The sequence below is a fragment of the Barbatula barbatula genome (assembly GCF_947034865.1).
Source record: "Barbatula barbatula genome assembly, chromosome: 18".
Taxonomy (NCBI): Eukaryota; Metazoa; Chordata; class Actinopteri; order Cypriniformes; family Nemacheilidae; genus Barbatula; species Barbatula barbatula.
This window is the reverse complement of record NC_136781.1, coordinates 18,364,789-18,383,215: the sequence shown is the minus strand read 5'-3', so window position 1 is coordinate 18,383,215 and position 18,427 is coordinate 18,364,789. Positions and strand designations below refer to the sequence as shown.

Below are 18,427 nucleotides of genomic sequence, written 5' to 3'. Positions count from 1 at the left end.
AAAAAATCAGCCCTGGCATTTTACACCCAACTGACTCATCATCTTTCTGCACCCTTAATATGTTTTCCAGCTCCAACTTTATTCCATAAAAGCCATATTTTAACAGGATAGCTCACCCAAAAATGAAATTTATTTGCCATGTAGATGGTTTACATTAAGCATTGAGGTGCATGTAGTGAGGTAGGCAGGACGAGAGCCGGGATTCAAGCTATACGCGCACCGTTCTCGTATCACGGAGGAGATTGGGAGCATATAAGAGGACGAGCGACTGGACCGTCAGTGAGAGAGGACCAGGCCTGGATTTTAAGTTTGTGTTATTGTTTGTTTATTTAAATAAAAGTTACTTTACGTTCGCCGGTTCCTGTCTCCTTCCCTTTTATATTTATCTTTGTTACAGTGCACTTTCATAACATTTTGCAACTCATCAATAAATGGTTCACAAGTTAAAATCTTACAAAAATCTGAAAAAAGCAGAGCTTTACTGTTCACAGAGCGCATTTAAAAGCATTTAATTGAAGGAGTCGGTAAATCCAGCAGCTGGCTGGCGACCGAATGGCCACTATCCACAACTCACACCTGGCCCTCAGAGCATGAGATAGGCCAAAGCCAGCCCGTGCTTTCTCGGGGACATGTCAAGAGGCCACAGAGCGTGTGGAGTCCGACAAGTGAGTATCCCTAAGATATTTTCTAACGGATCCTGCGTTAGATCCCTGACAGCGTTAGATCCCTGACAGCAGGTGATATTTGTTTAAAAATGTCCTTGAACATTTTTGCAGGTATGAAGGTAACATCTGCACCGGTGTCAATTTTAAATGGCACTTGATTTTATGCAATGTCAATGTCTATACCCTCCATGGTTCGTCAAGTCCTGTGATGCTGCACAGAAAGATTGGGTCACTTTGACACACTTTAAGGGAGCTACTGTTCATGGCTTCAGGAAGACACTTCCGTTTGTTAAAAAGACTGGAAAGAGTGCAGCTAAACATTCAACGTTCGGGAACTGTTTAACGGTAGAGATGTTGAACAACCAACAGTTTTATCAGCTGGTGTAAACCACAGAAACACTGTTTTAGATGGAAATTTATGTGATTCATGTAATGTAATTCACAAGAAAAACTAATGGATCCGTTTTAAGTATTTTGTCAGATTATTATCAGGTATAAATATGTGCATATATTCCTGCTGAATATGAATAATGAAAAAACTTCCCCAATAATTAAATCTGCGTCAAATCACTAATTGTCCTTCCATGCTTTCAAACGTTACTGCAAAACTTTGTATGAGCAAAATGAATGTGATACCCTTCCTGTGCATAAAATGTAAAGGTCTCCTTAAATTGAAAGTAGGGAAATTGTTATCAAATGGTTTGAGCATCACAATACACTTTTATAAAAAATATTAATAAATCCCCAAAACAGCTTCAACTAATATAATTGATAATGGGGGTGTTAGATTTATATTTGAAGTTTAATCAAGCATTTACAATAGTTGTAGGGCCCCCATAAAGGTTTGGGCCAGCCCTGGTCATGTGCATACCCACTATAAAAAGTATGTTTATGTATGTGAGTTTAGCCAAAGATAATATACAGTATATCAACAAGATTGGTGTTCTTAGGACACCAGGTCCGTAACCAGCCAGTTGAAAGGGGAGGTTCTTTTTTTCAAAAAGTGGACCTTTTTGCAGTTTTTCTCCTCCTCTTGTATTAATTATGAGGTTCAAATACTTAATTTTGGTGACCTTTTATGCACTCATTTGTGCTGGATTAGCTTGTTTGCTGGTATCTTAACCAGCACGCTTTTTGATGCACCTGAAATATTTATTGCATTGTCAAATTGCTTCCTCATGTAACACCTTTGTCAGTCCATACACAGTTCATAAGTTTAAAGCCACACTAACAACAGAATAGATTTAATGAACTTTAACTGAAATATAAATAATATTTCTTCTAATCATCATTTCTTGACTCTCTGTCAATGCCTCTTTGCTATGTTTTATTATTATAATTACGCTACGTTTATATGGCTATTATATTGTAGACCAGGGATCCCCAAACTTTTTTCTGCAAGGGCCACATAATTCTCCCTGTCTTTAATGGGGGGCCGGGTCGATTTGTAACAGAAAACTACACAGGTCGGAGGAACTACTTGAATTATTGTGGAGATTTAATTATGATTTGAAATGTATTTTTGATGCCTCCTAATGGTATAATAGTTTATTAATAGTTAATAGTTTAGTGCTACTCAAATTCAAAACATTTTCTTATGCATATTAATTAACCTTTCTCTTTCCCAACCACTTGGCCATTTTATCGTCACTTTGAAATTTTCCGATGGTTCGTCAGTTCTATCGCAATGATATGTTATGAATTTAATAAATTATTAGGCTATGTGAGTAACTTAGAGAAATTTAAGTCTGAAAGCCAATGTTCGGACGCTCGCTCACGGCCCTACTAGAGCAAGCTCCTGATTTGTTAGCGCTGAGTGAATTTTCGCCAAAGTTTAGATTTTTCAACTCATTCGCGCGAATCGCGCCGCAAGTAGGTCATCGCATCTTTGCATTGACTTAACATGTAAATCACTCGCGCTTAACGCTTCATTCGCGTTTGGTGTGAACACACTATAAGGCATTGTTCAGAGGGCCGGTCCAAATCTGTGGGCGGGCCACATTCATATATATATATATATATAACCCCTCCCCCCGCATCATTCAGAGGCGATGCTTCTTCACGTTGCTTTGAAAAGTGTATTGCGAGAACTCTCTCTGTCTGCACGCACACACGCGTCCTGCAATAATAATCATATTAATTTGAAACAGCAACCAAGAAATTGGTCACAAGGATTGATTAAAACAATGATGACAATAATCACATGAAAAAACCCGACTTAAATTCTGGACCTTTGGCAGTGAGGGGGGGTTCGTTCGAACCACCCGAACCCCCCCTGCCTACAGGCTTGGACACAATATTTAAGTTGTAAAAAGTCAAGTAATTTGTTATTTCATATTCATTACAATTATCACTCAAACAATTGTTTGATACTTTTGTCTGTTAACTTGTGGTGTATATTTTGCTATTTCATGTATTAATTTTATCATAGTTGTTTAACTGTTTACGTTAAGCTATGAATACAGTTGGACAACATACCATGGTACAAAAGGTTATTCATAAAAAGAAACACATTCAAATAACAAACCTACTCTAGACCCTTACAAAATGTAACCATTCGTAGGTATCTGACGTCACCTTTGACTAATTTAAACAAGAATCTATTTCCGCATACTCGAAGGCCAATCAGCGGTGTCCACGAGGTGCCTGTCGAAGGCGGGGACTACAGTTCGTGACAGACGTAATATCTGAACAATCCTAATCGCGCTTCGTCCATGGGGCGCGTCCACGTTACAAACAGTGGCCAATCGCGTGTGAGGCAGAGCTTTGTGTTCGGGATTCTTCGTCCATAGCCACACGTGATGCGCTGGCTCTGACTGCAGGCGGAGTGTTTCTTCAGTGATCGGAGTGAGTGCACTAAATGAACAGAATTATCAGCTTTGCTGAATTTGTTCGTTATTTCTTTGGAATTATTAAGGATGTAATGGAAAGTTTTTTTTCCAAGTAAGCTGTATTATTTAGTTTATCTGAAATGTATTAGGGTGGAAATTAAAATATGTTTGGGCTAACTGACTAGGCTAAGCTAACTGACACAGGTGTCATGTCAATTAAATATATCCTACCAATTTAAAGTAATTGACACAAACCTTATTTTTATCTTGTGATATGTGTGTTGTGTTCAATGTTTTATTGGAATACCGGTAGTTTTCAGATAATGCTTTCTTGTTTGACGTTGGCGGTGGGTATACGTACTCTTTCTTATATTTCTAAACTTGGACCGCTGTTCAATTTCTTTTTGTCTGTATTCACTGTGTCAGATTACGCGATTTAGGATGTTCAATTCATGTCGTGTTCTGAGCAAGAAATAACATCAGATTATTACGTTAGACGTTTCATCGGGCGCTTGTACTGCAGATAATTTTCGCGCTGCGTCCAAAAACGCATATTGTGACAGTATCAACTGAATTTGAATAAGTACCGACCTTTCGACCGTTAAAACAGTACGTTCTTTATAACTTCGTATCAGTGGGAGTAGCATGAATAGATTTCGGAAGTACTGCATCCACCATGTTGATGGTCATGTGACTTCTTGTATCGTTTATTTGCGGTTGACCAGCCAATTTATTGTGTATTACCGCCACCAACTGGACTGGAGCGTGAAGCATTAATGGGAAGAACAAAACATTACAAAAAAGAGTAAGTATATCTTAAATTATTTTTTACCACACTGCTGTTGAACGCTTCAATCCGATTGGTTGAGAAACGTTCTTTTTTTATGCCTGGTGAGTGAACTAAATAAGAATTATCAGCTTTGCTAAACAAGTCGCACTGTTGCAAATCACTTTCTCAGTTGTTCGCACCAACTTGTAATTTGGTTGCACCTATTTTTATAGAAATCATAAAGACCTTGACCATACCGTAATTTATTTATTTAAGGTATATATTGGCTATGAATTTATCTGACACAAATACAACCTGTCACTCTTCACAATCCTCCTTTGTTGCCCTGTATTTTTGCCACTGGCCTTCATTTGCCAGACCTTATTTTAAATAAGTGTTTTATTTTTACCACATTAAATTAATTTGGATTAGCTCGCTCAAAACTCAAAGTAACCCCGGACTTAAGTATTATATATGTACTTTACTACACATTGTCATAAATAAACTTTTAAACGCCAAATCTTACAGTCTTGTTAAATGGTCTAAGCACGCTTGTGTTTTGAGTGACTAATTTGATGGGTTGAGAGAGTGAGTCTTGTGAGATCAGTGTTTGATATACGGGTTGTCTCAACAAACTGAATCTGTTCAAATTAGTCATTAGGTCGCAAATCGACATTAGCGGACATTGACGCGCTGTTTGTTTTTCACAGCTGTTGGGACATCGCACAAGATATAAGTTAACACGGAAAACACTTCACTGGATAGGATGATTTCTTTTATGTCAGCTGCATGTGCGGATCACTAATTAGGGAAGAAAAGGCAACTTGTTTTTGCGCACATTCACACCGTGCTGTAATTCATTTTCTCTGAATGTGACACGTGGATTTTTGTCTTCCGACCCTGCTTTTGATAGACGTGTGAGGGAGAGCGATAGTTCTGAAACCACGCGTTTGACTTCATTATGCGCTGCACAGAACGATCGGAATGTGACTTCTATGTTTCCGTCCGAGCATTTCAAAAGCATATGGAGCAGTCTGTCCCATGATGCTTTTATGCCTTTCGGTCAGACACACTCTTTAGATTGGAGACAGAAGGAGCTCTATGCTCGCTCTTTCCTGCACTTATCAAAAGCACGCCATTCACCACTCAAAAATCACATTAAATGTTAAAATAACTCTTTTGCGGGGGTCTGACAGCACCCTGTGAAATTTTACATTGCACGTTATAAAAAAATTAGCGCATTTGCGACCATTTTTGTAGTAGTCTAGAGCCCTGGTATGCATTAAGTTTCAGTAAATGCACACCTATAAAGGTGTTCCAGGGGTGTATTCCAGAAAGCAGGATTAAAGTACCTTCAGCAAAACCCAGAACTCTGGGTTGATTAACCCAAACCTTGCTTACCCAGCAAGGTTTGTCGGTTCCAGAACATGTTTGAATGGGTAACTTAAAAGGTTGATTAAACTTTCCAGAGTTAACGTGCACACACAGGAACAACTTGAAGACATTGTCAATGGATCACAGATTTCACGAGTCACCATGGAAACTGTTAAGAAGCTTAACGTTTTTCCTGATGTGTCATATTAATGGAGACTCCTTTAATTGAAGACACTCCTACATTTGTCATAATCTTTATCCTTAATCCTGTTTAGCACTTCAGTACACATTAGCCATGTTTATTCGTTTGCATTAGAGGAGGAAGGTCTGCTGTGACGGGGTAGAGAATGAAATGTTAGGCCCACAGTTACATGTCCAATATATAGATTTTAAATGAATGTATTTAAAAATATCCATTAAAATGTTTTGTTAAAAGAGGTGTAAACGGCCTATCAGCTAATTGTAATTTTGAGAAGGGTTTTTCAATACTAACATGTAATCGAGTGTTCACACCAAATGCGAAAAAGTTTTAATTGTATCATTCGCGCATGAAATTCGCTTCATTACAGATGTGAATTTGCGTCATGGGAGGGGCTTTTGCCGCTCGCTCACGGCCCTACTAGAGCAAGCTCCTGATTGGTTAATGCGGTGTGAATTTTCGCCAAAGTTCAGATTTAGTTCAATTAGAGCGAGTTCAATTAGAGCACCGCAAGTAGGTCATCGAATCTTTGCATTGACTTAACATGTAAATCATTTGCGTTTTGTGTGAACAGACAGTAAGATGATGCTGAGGATCAGAAATATATTTTTAAGTAATACAGTCAGGATGAAAAACCTTAAGTTAGTGCTGCACGATTAATCATATCGCAAACACGATGTCAGGCTAGGGCTGGGCGATATGGCTGAAAACTGTATCACGATATCAGTGTTTCATATCGGCCGATATCGATAATTATTGATATTTTTATGACCCATTTAAAATAAGGACCAGGAGAAAAATATTGTACATTTAAACATTTTTATTTTAAACTTAAACTTCCTCTGATCATAATCCCCTCAGTTATTGAGACAGAAATGTCAACACAATCATGCAAAACTCAAATAATTAAAATGTAAACATAAGTCTAAAGTCACAATGAACACTTAACAATTATCTCTTAACATTTAAGGTGCAAAATGAAAATAAAATGTAAGAAATGCTTAATAAAGTGTAATACAATAGTGCAAAGTGTTAAATATAAATAAAGAAAAACCTGAGAATTTAGTGCAAACTTAGTGCTAGGAAGTTCACTAGCTGTTCACCTTCTGGTGAATAAAGTTTTTTAAAATATGTACAATGTTTTGTAAACAAAGAACTGGAAAAACAACAAAGAACAAAGAAAAACTGCCATACTGGCGAGCTGACTTTTCCTCTTTTATTTACAATTTCCTCGCTCGCCGCGGCACTCATTTTCTGCTTATCAGTCGCCGGTTTCTGAGAGGAATCCAGCAGACCAGCACGAGACAACGAAACAGCGCAACCAAACTTGATACTGTTACACGATTGGCTGTTAGCTTGTCACTCCCTACGTTGCTAGGCTACCAGAGAGCGAGTGCCTTTGTTCATGCAACCAAACTTGCTTTGAAACCTCTGGTTTCTTTATGGGTTTCTTCCGACGAAGAAGAAAAAAAAAAAAAAAAAAAAAACTTTATCGAGCGCATTTTTTATTGATATTGATTACATGTCTATCGCGATACATATCGTTATCGTTTTATCGCCCAGCCCTATGTCAGGCTATGTTATTATATTAAAGAAACAAGTGCATTCGTGGATGTGACAAGGCATCCATTCAAAGAGATATATGCCAAATTTCTATGCGAGGAAAAAAAATGGGAAAAATGGATGCAGAGCAGACCGACACTGAACTAGGGGCCTCATTTATAACCGTTGCGTACACACAAAAAAGGCCCCTGACACACTTCAGACGCATAAATTGTGATTTATAAAAACAAACTTGTCGGGAATATTTGCGTACCTGCGCGCAAAATGTGACCCATGCGTGCGAACATTTGAGACGGATCAGTTTTGCCAACAACCGATGGTGAGCTGAGGGATTGACGGTAGATTGATGAAATTAAACCCAGTGAGCTTGAAAAGTTGCGCATATAGACCTATCCATATAACCATAAACATACAAATCACTTTCAATCGTCATTATGCTTCCTAATTATAAAACATGCATTTCCACAATACAAATTTATACAAATAAATGGTAATAAATTATCAAATAAAAGTGCATGCATTTGATTTATTTTACTTTCATTTGCTAATGATCTAAGTGTGGGCGTATGGGTTTACCACTTATTGTCTGATTGGTATGACAAGGTGTAAAGGATTGAAAGTGATCGCTGTAAACAAATACTACGGTGACACCCCTGCATCTACGGCATGATGGATGCGCTGGCATTGCTGAAGGACTATGCCAATGGCAGATTTAGGAGGGAAAGAGTGTTTAGAGACCGCGATGATGACTGGCTAATAAGACGGTTTAGATTACCTAGAGCCATGCTTTTGGATCTGTGTGCTGCACAAAGGTTAATTTTTGTGGTTAACAACACAAAGGTTAATTTTTTAACAAGATCTTTCAATATAGACGCAATGTCGCCCAAAACAACCCTTATTTGTTTTAGCTCATCTGTTATAACTGTAATTGTGTCAATAGTCTCCCTCTGTGTCTGAAGGACAGCCTCCGTTAACACCCGGCCACTTCCAACCGTGCCATGGGGTTTTTGCCCCCACTTTTAAGTCGGACCACCACTTTATTTCGGGAACTGTCTTTTTTTTTCACGTGCGCAAATTATCAGGTAGACTGTTATTTATAAATGGAAAATTGCGTGCAGGTGTGCATGCGCACAGTTTTATAAGTCTCAATTTTGTTTGCTTACGCTTTTTTTGGGATTTTGGGCGCACACACAGTTTTATAATTGAGACCCCAGAGCTGTAACGGCATTACCACCTCGGGGGGGTGCATTAACTTTTGAAATAATTGAACAGCCTGTCGTCGATTATTCCTTACTTATCCAATCCCCTGCTCTTGAAATACCTAATTATTTCTTTCTGCATTCTTGTCTGCCCTGAAGCAGTGTCCTGTGGTGAACAACATAAAAGACAGTTTTTTTTTGTTTAATAGATACAAAAACTGAAAGTTCTGTGTTTCCACTACATTCATTTTCGGGTCTCTCTGATGGTCTTTCCTCTACCTCCGCTCTGCTTTTTTAATTTATTTTTTCTCCGCTATGCTGCGCGGCGCGATCAACTTTTTTTAGTCCTGTGACACACTAGATGCGTGGCGTGAGCGTCTCAGAAGCCTGGCGTGACCGTTTTTAAATCGGCTCCCATGTTAACAGGTTAGAGCTTGCACACTGCCTGCGTGAGACGAGCCGCACGGAAAACGCGTGCATGCTAGGAATTGAATCGACGCCTATTTTTCACGAGACACGCAAGCGTGTTGGAAGCGTTTCCAGGCAAAATAGAATAGGAAAAGATGTTTATATGTAATTTTGTACACGAATACATATTAATGAATGCCATTTTGATGTTTGAAAGCTAATCATCATTTATTTGAACGTATTTTCAAATTGAATTTCATTAAACCAACATCTACACGTTACGGGGGTTAACATGTCCACTGTAGAAAACATCAGGACTTAAATCATGTTTATAATGCATTTTTGGAGAAACAACAAGTGAATATTGAAATAAATTATACATTAATATTCCTATTAAGTATGAGATATTATTACTAAAATGTTGCAAATGAATACTCCAATTAACTACTTTTTTCCATAAAATCTTCCTCCAAGAAAATGCTTAGGCTATATCCAATGAAAAGATACATTGCATTGAATGGGAATATTAATTTATGTCCATCTTAAACACATATTGCATAAAGTAAACTCGTGCATCAATTGATTACGTTACATCTTTAATAACATATCTGAGAATCATCCCCAAAATGTATTGGTGACTGAATTATTTTTGTTTTTTATGCTCTTAACAATGTGATTAAAAATGGAAAAAAATATGACACACTACAATAACAACGTAGTCTAGTGTGTCATCTGAGTGACGGTCCAACATCAGGTAATAAATCTACAAAACATTTGGAAATGTTATTTAAATAAACAGACAGCCTACTTACTCATTTTTCGGATTTTGGAAGGTGTAGGTTATGTGAAAAAAGTTTAAACATGTCGTGAATAAAAGACCCTTGTCTGTCGGCGGCCTCCCTCTATGTCACCTATAGCAGCAGCAGCGCGCCAGCGCCGCGTCAGGCACGGTGCTGGTGTGCAAAGATACAGAAAACACGACGCAGCCGCCACAGAGCTGACACGCAACAGAAACGCCACGCTCACGCCACTCAAACATGTGGCGCGCGTTATAGTCGCGCGATACAACGAATCGATAATGAAATTCGTTGCCAACATTTTTAATAATCGATTTTTATCGATTTTATCGATTCGTTGTTGCAGCCCTAGACCCGTCAACTCTGAAGTGGCCTGAAATATCATGAACATATTTTCAATTATTTTGTATTTTCTCTCAGTCATTTCATCCTCACACTGTGCAATACAAAATATTTATCTACCGTTTTAATAGCATTTTGATTGTGCTTCCACGACATCAGTTGCATTGTTTTCCGCTGGCTAAGAAAACTGAAGTCTTGACTCAAAAAGGAACTACGTCACGTCGCTTACTACTTTGTTTAGGATATTACAATGAAGTTTAACCTTAAGAACAAGTATTTTGAATCGTTAGTTCATTTGAACCTTTCATTTGTTCTTGTCTCTTTGTAGACTATGGAGCTGAAGATACGGTTATGTGTGGTGCTGCTCTCTCTGGGTCTAGCCCTAACGGGTTACGTGAGGGCAAATGAAAAGCCTGATGACATGGAGATGGATGTTGAGAATGCTGTAGACGACATGCCGGAAAATGATGAAGAACAGAAGCCCCCTCCATCCCTGTCAGCACCCACCGTAAGACCTTATCCCGGCTCAGATTGCAAGTTGTTTGAAAAAGGCCAGGATAAACTTGATTAATTCAATCACTCACTCTAACTTAAAAAATTAGGTGACACAGGGTAAACGGAGGACATCGGAGTTAACCTGATGACCTACAAACCATCTCATTACCACCTCGGTGCCAAACTTTAAAATGCAGAATTTACAATAATCACCACTAACTGAAATACCAGATATTCGTAAAACTAAACAAAACATGATAAGGTTGAACTAATGGTTCCTGTTGATTAAGATCTAACTAAAATATTCCAGAAGTGTAACGTTTGAGTGAAGTAGTATTTAGATTTAACATCTAACACAAACGTTATTGTCTATTAAAGGTGACATACAAAGTTCCAGAGCCAATGGGGGAGCACTACTTTGCGCAGTCTTTTGATACAGGAACACTTCAGGGGTAAGATATCTACTGTATTCACACCGTGTATTTGAATGCTTCATAAGAATGTTCTCTCATATTTATGACAAATGAAGGCAGATGAATTGCTTTTGATTGATAGTTGTTTTTTCTTTCCTAGGTGGGTTTTATCCCAGGCCAAGAAGGAAGGTATCGATGAGGAAATAGCAAAGTATGATGGTAATTCTTTCATTTCTTCAACCAAAATTACACACTGGAGATCTTTCAGTATTCAGTTATGCTATACTGCCATCATTGACTTTTTGCTGTTATATTTTCTTTGAAGGTATAAAACGAAGTGCCTTTCTAAATAGCGTATTAAGCCCAATAATGTAATTTTTTGCATCATAGCTAAACAAGATTCACTAATTCCTCAAATTCAGTAAACTACCTCAAAGCCCTAAACAGTCCCTAAACAGTATAGTGTAAATGAGATGGGTATGTGTCATTCTCATGTGGTCATATTCTATGCAAAACCAACATTGATGACAAGCAGTCAGCTTTAAGCTAATGTTTTTAATAAAAATTGCCTGTATTATTTGATCAAGTTGTGGTGTGTTTTGTGAAGGCAAATGGGAAGTTGAAGAGATGCAGGACACCAAACTACCGGGTGATAAAGGTCTGGTTTTAAAGTCCAGAGCCAAACATCACGCCATTTCTGGTCTCCTGCTGAGACCCTTCGTCTTTGAAACCAAATCTCTCATAGTCCAGTGAGTATTCCTCTGTTCTCTTAACTGTACTTTTATTTACAACTAGGAGTTGGAAAAAGTGAGTAATCAGATTTTGATACAAATACAACACAAATTCAGCAAGTCATCTGTCAATGCTGATGACTCCTGATTTACTCTCCTGACATAAATGAACAAAATTATATTTCATGTTGCATCTAGGTTATACTCTTGATAACTTTGTTTGATGCCGGACATGGTTTTTCAAGCCGTAATACACTGGTTTAACTGTAATTAAAATATGATGCTGTAATACTAACCATTGGATATTATCACGGTAAACCATTAAACTGGTAATAGTTACATACCTATAAGGGATTTAATACATGTCCTTAACGTCTTGAATAAACTTTTCCTAATATAATGACTTTAAATGTTTTTAAAAGTATTACATTCAGATTCTACAGATCTTAAATATTTTGGTCTCATTTTAGCAAAAAAATATTTCAGTCTGACGGACCAAATGACTGTATTTAAAATAATCGAACAGACCTAATATTTTTCTCTGCACGATAATTACTGTCATCAGGGACAACCTGAGGTTGCAGAATACAGGTTGAAGTACAGCTAGTTTACGGCATCCCAGCTAGTTTAAATTGTTTAAATGCAAGTTAAATAAAAATGGCTAGAACGATGAGTTCTCATGGTAGTTAAATCCGGTGCCTGGAAATGTCTGTAAGGCAAACTCTGCTGTTTGTTGGATATGTTTTGAACTCTGCGATATCAAGCAGCTGTACATTGTATCGATATAATTGGATAGAGTAAAACCCATTTCAATCTGCTGTATGTACATATTCTGCATATTAAACGGCTAACATTACTTACCACTTGAAATTATTGGACGCAAAATATTGATTTAAAATGTTTTTGTTAACAAATACAAACCTATGTGAGGAATATGTTGAATAAAAACGCAATATGGGTAAAAAATCTCATATGTTATTAATTAGGCATTTATATTTGTTTTATTTGTGAATATTAAACACACAATATTAAACCTTGAAACTACTTTGTTATCCTGTTGTATATACACTCGCTGGCCACTTTATTAGGTACACCGGTCCAACTGGTCGTTAACGCAAATTTCTAATCAGCCAATCACATGGCAGCAACTCAATGCATTTAGGCATGTAGACATGGTCAAGACGATCTGCTGCAGTTCAAACCGAGCGTCAGAATGGGGAAGAAAGGTGATTTAAGTTACTTTGAACGTGGCATGGTTGTTGGTGCCAGACGGGCTGGTCTGAATATTTCAGAAACTGCTGATCTACTGGGATTTTCACGCACAACCATCTCTAGGGTTTACAGAGAATGTTCCGAAAAAGAGAAAATATCCAGTGAGCGGCAGTTCTGTGTCACAAATGCCTTGTTGATGCCAGAGCTCAGAGGAGAATGGCCAGACTGGTTCGAGCTGAAACTGAGGCTACAATTCGCACTGGCTCACCAAAATTGGACAATCGAAGATTGGAAAAACATTGCCTGGTCTGATGAGTCTCGATTTCTACTGCGACATTCAGATGGTAGGGTCAGAATTTGGACAACAACATGAAAGCATGGATCCATTCTGCCTTGTATCAATGGTTCAGGCTGGTGTTGGTGGTATAATGGTGTGGGGGATATTTTCTTGGCACACTTTGGGCCCATTTGTACCAATTGAGCATCATGTCAATGCCACATCCTACCTGAGTATTGTTGCTGACCATGTCCATCCCTTTATGACCACAGTGTACCCATCTTCTGATGGCTACTTCCAGCAGGATAACGCGCCATGTCATAAAGCGCGAATCATCTCAGACTGGTTTCTTGAACATGACAATGAGTTCACTGTATTCAAATGGCCTCCACAGTCACCAGATCTCCATCCAATAGAGCACCTTTGGGATGTGGTGGAACGGGAGATTCACATCATGGATGTGCAGCTGACAAATCTGCAGCAACTGCGTGATGCTATCACGTCAATATGGACCAAAATCTCTGAGGAATGTTTCCAGTACCTTGTTGAATCTATGGCACGAAGGATTAAGGCAGTTCTGAAGGCAAAAGGGGGTCCAACCCGGTACTAGTAAGATGTACATAAAGTGGCCAGTGATTGTATATCTTCCCCCTCGTAGGTTTTGCTCACATGTTGTTTTATCCTCATAAGAGAGACTCTGCAAACTTTACATGTTAATATTTGTGAAAGATCTGCAGAATTCTGTGGAATAGTATCAAAAGTGTTTTAATTTGTCCACAACTATAATTGTGTGTATATGTGTTCAAATAGTATTAAAATGCTGCCTGTTTATAGTGTATATTTGAATGCAGTTGATCGCAGATTTGGTTCTGCTTATTTAAAAAGAGGCAGATAAGCTTTTTTATTGATTTGTGCTAAAAGGACCATCTGGTGTACCTCTGAATACACCAGACCAAATTCGTACTCTGAATTGAACCAACAGAATAGGTGCATGTCCAGACCATACGAATATATTATATATACTGCATGAAAGCGTAAACATTTTATTGCTTAGAGTTTAAAGCAAAAAGAAAGGGGTTGTGTTAATGTTATGTTGATTTTAGTTTGAGTTGTGAACATGCGGGAAAATTTCATTATTACAATGTAAAGATAACTTCAAATAAAACTTAAAAGAATTTACATATAATTTGATCTCGCTTTGAACGTTTTGAAATGATCCAGTGATGTCTCAAGTAATAGAGAGTTAAATAACATTCCTTTAACTCCTCTGTGGATAGTTTCGTTATAAACGTCTCAAACATCATTGTTTGTCCTCAGGCTCACTAATCTGGCACTTTTATTGGAAACAATTTAAAAATGAGTACATTTGCATGGTTGCCAGTGGCGATCACTGCAAAAATATAATTTGCAAATTAATATTTTTAGTTGCAAAAGCGACCGTTTTAGTCTGTAGACACTTTGAAATTATAATGCTTTTGAGCACTTTGTATCATTATAATAGTGTAAATTTAAGGTTTGTGTAAATAAAAAAAAAATTGTTTCCTCAGGTATGAGGTGAACTTTCAGACAGGCATTGACTGTGGTGGTGCTTATGTTAAACTGCTGTCTCAAACTGATGACCTCAACCTGGTAAGACTGCACATACAGTGTTTCCCTACATACTTCAGATGCAAAACCCTTTAAAAGCCACCTCCGTCAAAAATGAGATTACAATGTTAAATTGATGCTCTGCCCACATAGTATACATGTATAAGCTACATTTAAGGAGACGTATTCTGCAAAAGGTGTTTGTACACACCTCACAGACACTTATTATTAATGTTCAAACAAGATCTTTTTTTTATAATCCACAAACCAGAAGTAGTCTCTTCCAGCAAGCAGTTTTAGATTCTCCACTACGTTGACATCATCGTAGGGAACACTCCACCCGCAACTGGCAATGACCTGCCCTATTAGCAAACACACATCGCAGGGTTATAAGTACAGAGTCTGCCACTGTTGTATTCTCGCACGATGTCAGTGCCAAAATGGCATTACAGATGTAGTGTTTTGGGATGTACCAATTAGCATAAAAGTTTTCATAGACTTTTCACTGAGGACATCCTGGTTACATAATATTTTTGAGTGCAATTTTATTTCTGCTGTGAAAGCTGTTCTGTGTAGAACACTGATATGGTGTGTGTTTACATACCTCTAAAAACACTTCTATACCCCTTTGAAGTCCTGTGGCCTCTATCACAAAGCCGGTTTAGTTTTTTTCCCAGGTAAGATCACGTTTAGTTTGAGCACTTTATTATCACGAAAATACCTGAGGAGGTTGCCAAACAGATGCAGATAGGAAGATTGCATTTCCTCGTTATAAATGTGGTGGAACTTCTATGGAGCTTTGGAGTTTCTGCACAAAATCACCCTATGGCTTCCGCATTCTGCATTTAACTGTACTATAGTGACAACCTGCGCATAAAATATTGTGTGCAGTTTCTTTTCGATTTACAAGTAGGGATGCACGGTTAATGTTTCAATAAATTATTATTTTCGGAATGATCTCTTCATCTTCAGCAGAGAAGTGAATTGCGCTGAAACTTGCGAGAAGTTAATCAAACTGATGATGCTTTCCATGTTTTGTGTGATTGGCAATTTGCTGCAAGTGTTACAGTTTCAGGTGCACGCACCTCACAAACTCTGGATCAAACCAGAGTTTACAGAGAACCTTTAAACCAAAAGTTGTGCGACAGCTAAACTTGATTTAAGACAGATTGGCTTTGCCTGGTTTTGTCAACTCAAAACTTAAACTTCTAATTTGCGTTTTTTCACCTCGCTTTGTGATAAAGGCCACTGGAGTAACGGAACGAGGGATATTTTTGTGAGGAGTGACGAAGAATAAAGGTAAAATGTAATATAATAATAACGTTTTTTACAAACTAAGAGTGAACCCTGAATAATGTCTCCTTTAAACAAAAGTCGTCTGACTAATTTAGAGGGTTTTGCATCTGAACTCTTCATTTATTTATTGACGTCGTGTTTATGCATTTACACATCTAAATATTTTTCACATTTTTTATTTCTGTGTCCATGTGATAATGAAGGGGGGCATGTTTTAAGGTTTTGCCTGGGTCAAAATTGGTCTTTGGTGGTAACTGACGAACGTAGTCGGCCACACACAGATGAATGTACTCTACTATTGAAAACCGATATTACCTGTCACTGTCCTCTTTTCTTGCGCACTTTGCAAAATAGTCTAATTTTGCAAATAAAAATAATTGAAGGCAAGTTTACAGACTTGATAATTATATTGATATGGGTGTTTTGAGTGACTGATTTGATGATTCAGTGAGTTGTAAGTTTTAAATGATTTAATAGAATCTGTTCAAAGGAATCATTGGGTCACGAATCGTACATTAGCAAACACGCTGTCACAGCTGTTAGGTCATTGCAAAACATAGACGCACGAAAAGAACTTCATTGCTGGATAAGATTTTTTTCATTCGTTTATGTTAGTTGCATGAGTAGAACCCTTGTCAGAAAAAGGTAAGCAGTAATTCACAGAAGGTGCCATGTGAAATGCGGATTCAGTGTTCTGACTTTTTGTCATCGTGTCAGTTGCATTTGACATTTAGTCATTTAGCAGACGCTTTTATCCAAAGCTATTTTTATTAATTTTGCATTTGATTAATATATGCATTGAAAAGAGACAAACTGGCATGTTTGACTTCATTTGGCGCTGAGCAGACCGGTCGACATCTGATATCAAACTTGTACATTGCATAGAAAACAATTTAAAGTTGTTATTGCTTGCCTATTTTCGAAGCGTTGATTGTTTTTTGGGTGATTAATAATGTATGTTCATGTTTCGAGTTTTAAAAATGCTTTATAATTCGCATTTCATCTGCATTCTTCACTGCTATCTCTCTTTCAACAAAACGATCAGATTTGTTCCGGTGCCACCTTGCAAAACACTCTGACTGGTAAAACTGACCCAGTGTGTCGTGATTGGTTCTCCGCTTACAATGTGTCTGAGATGTCCCACCATTTCTTTCCACTTCTTATGCTGTTGTAATTTTTCATATTTATTTGCACATTTGATCCTCTCACAAAAACTTTCCGCCTAATGTGTACGTACATGAATTTGTTCTCAACCTTGTTCTAATTTGAGTGAATTTGGAGTATTCTAAATGAGTGCCCGCGAGCACAAGGTTCAGTCATTAGCATAAAACACACCCAGTCCATCTCCATGTTAGGGCTTTCCACCCAACCATTCATTTACCACCTGTCGTCACTAAGTCACTCCATGTGACCCCATGTGACGCTGTCTATAGACACGCTCTAGCAAGTAATTCCAAGTCCTTTTAATCATACATGAGCGTTTTACAGAGTTCTCGTTAGCTGGCTGTAAAAGCGCTGTTACTCAGAGAAACCTGTCGAACTCTTGTCTGTGTTAGAACACAGCTTACTGTCTGTCTTACTCTTTCACTGTATATGATGAAATAATTTTCAAATAAAATCTACCTCTATGCATAATTATTTATCGAACTGTCAGTAATTTGAACTGTTACACCCCTTTTTATTTATTTATTTATTTATATATATATATATATATTATAAATATTAGGGGTGTAACGGTTCAAGTTACTCAGTTCATTTTGTGTCGTGGTTTTAGCATAACTGGTTTGGACGGTATGTGCAATGTTCAGGGAAAAGGGACTACTGACGATTAAAAAAACAACAGAGCAAAGCAGAATATATAAAAAATCAGCAGGGAATCAAATCGTTAAGTTTGCCTGCTTACAAAGTGAAGGGTCTATAATTTTTATGGTAGGTTTATTTTAACTCCTAGAAACAAAGTATCAACCAAAACGTGCTCTCAGGAACATTTATGTACTTTATCTTTTGCTGCTATATCCTCCATCTTTATTTAGCGCCAAAAGCGCTTCATTTGAACCCTTCCTACTCCGTGCACTGCTTCTCTCCCGCCAAGGACACGCCACATGAAGAGCAGCAAACACGTGCTTATTTTAACAACAGTTCTGAAGAGCAGGTAAATGGAAAGGGTAATTTAGTGACTTTAGTGATTTTAATTATATAGCGTTTTAATTATGTAGCTGTTTGCATGTTGTCAGGTAGTTTTTTTATTTATTAATACTAATTATCAGAC

The 18,427-nt window shown here is 37.7% G+C and overlaps 1 protein-coding gene across 6 annotated transcripts in view; it reads left to right on the top strand.

Moving 5' to 3' along the window:
- Window positions 1–3,373: 3,373 nt before the first annotated feature.
- Window positions 3,374–18,427, top strand: part of canx (calnexin) — a 28,836-nt gene continuing 13,782 nt past the window's right edge. Inside the window, exons 1-7 of one of the 6 annotated variants that reach the window (XM_079479856.1) lie at window positions 3,460–3,512; window positions 4,222–4,301; window positions 10,476–10,655; window positions 11,021–11,094; window positions 11,216–11,274; window positions 11,663–11,804; window positions 14,823–14,904. In XM_079479856.1, coding sequence (XP_079335982.1) covers window positions 10,479–10,655; window positions 11,021–11,094; window positions 11,216–11,274; window positions 11,663–11,804; window positions 14,823–14,904 — 534 coding nt within the window. In that variant the 5' untranslated portion in view covers window positions 3,460–3,512; window positions 4,222–4,301; window positions 10,476–10,478. Of the gene's footprint in view, window positions 3,609–4,221; window positions 4,302–10,475; window positions 10,656–11,020; window positions 11,095–11,215; window positions 11,275–11,662; window positions 11,805–14,822; window positions 14,905–18,427 lie in introns of all 6 variants that reach the window. The other 5 variants (XM_079479855.1, XM_079479858.1, XM_079479854.1 and 2 more) reach the window with 5 other exon arrangements.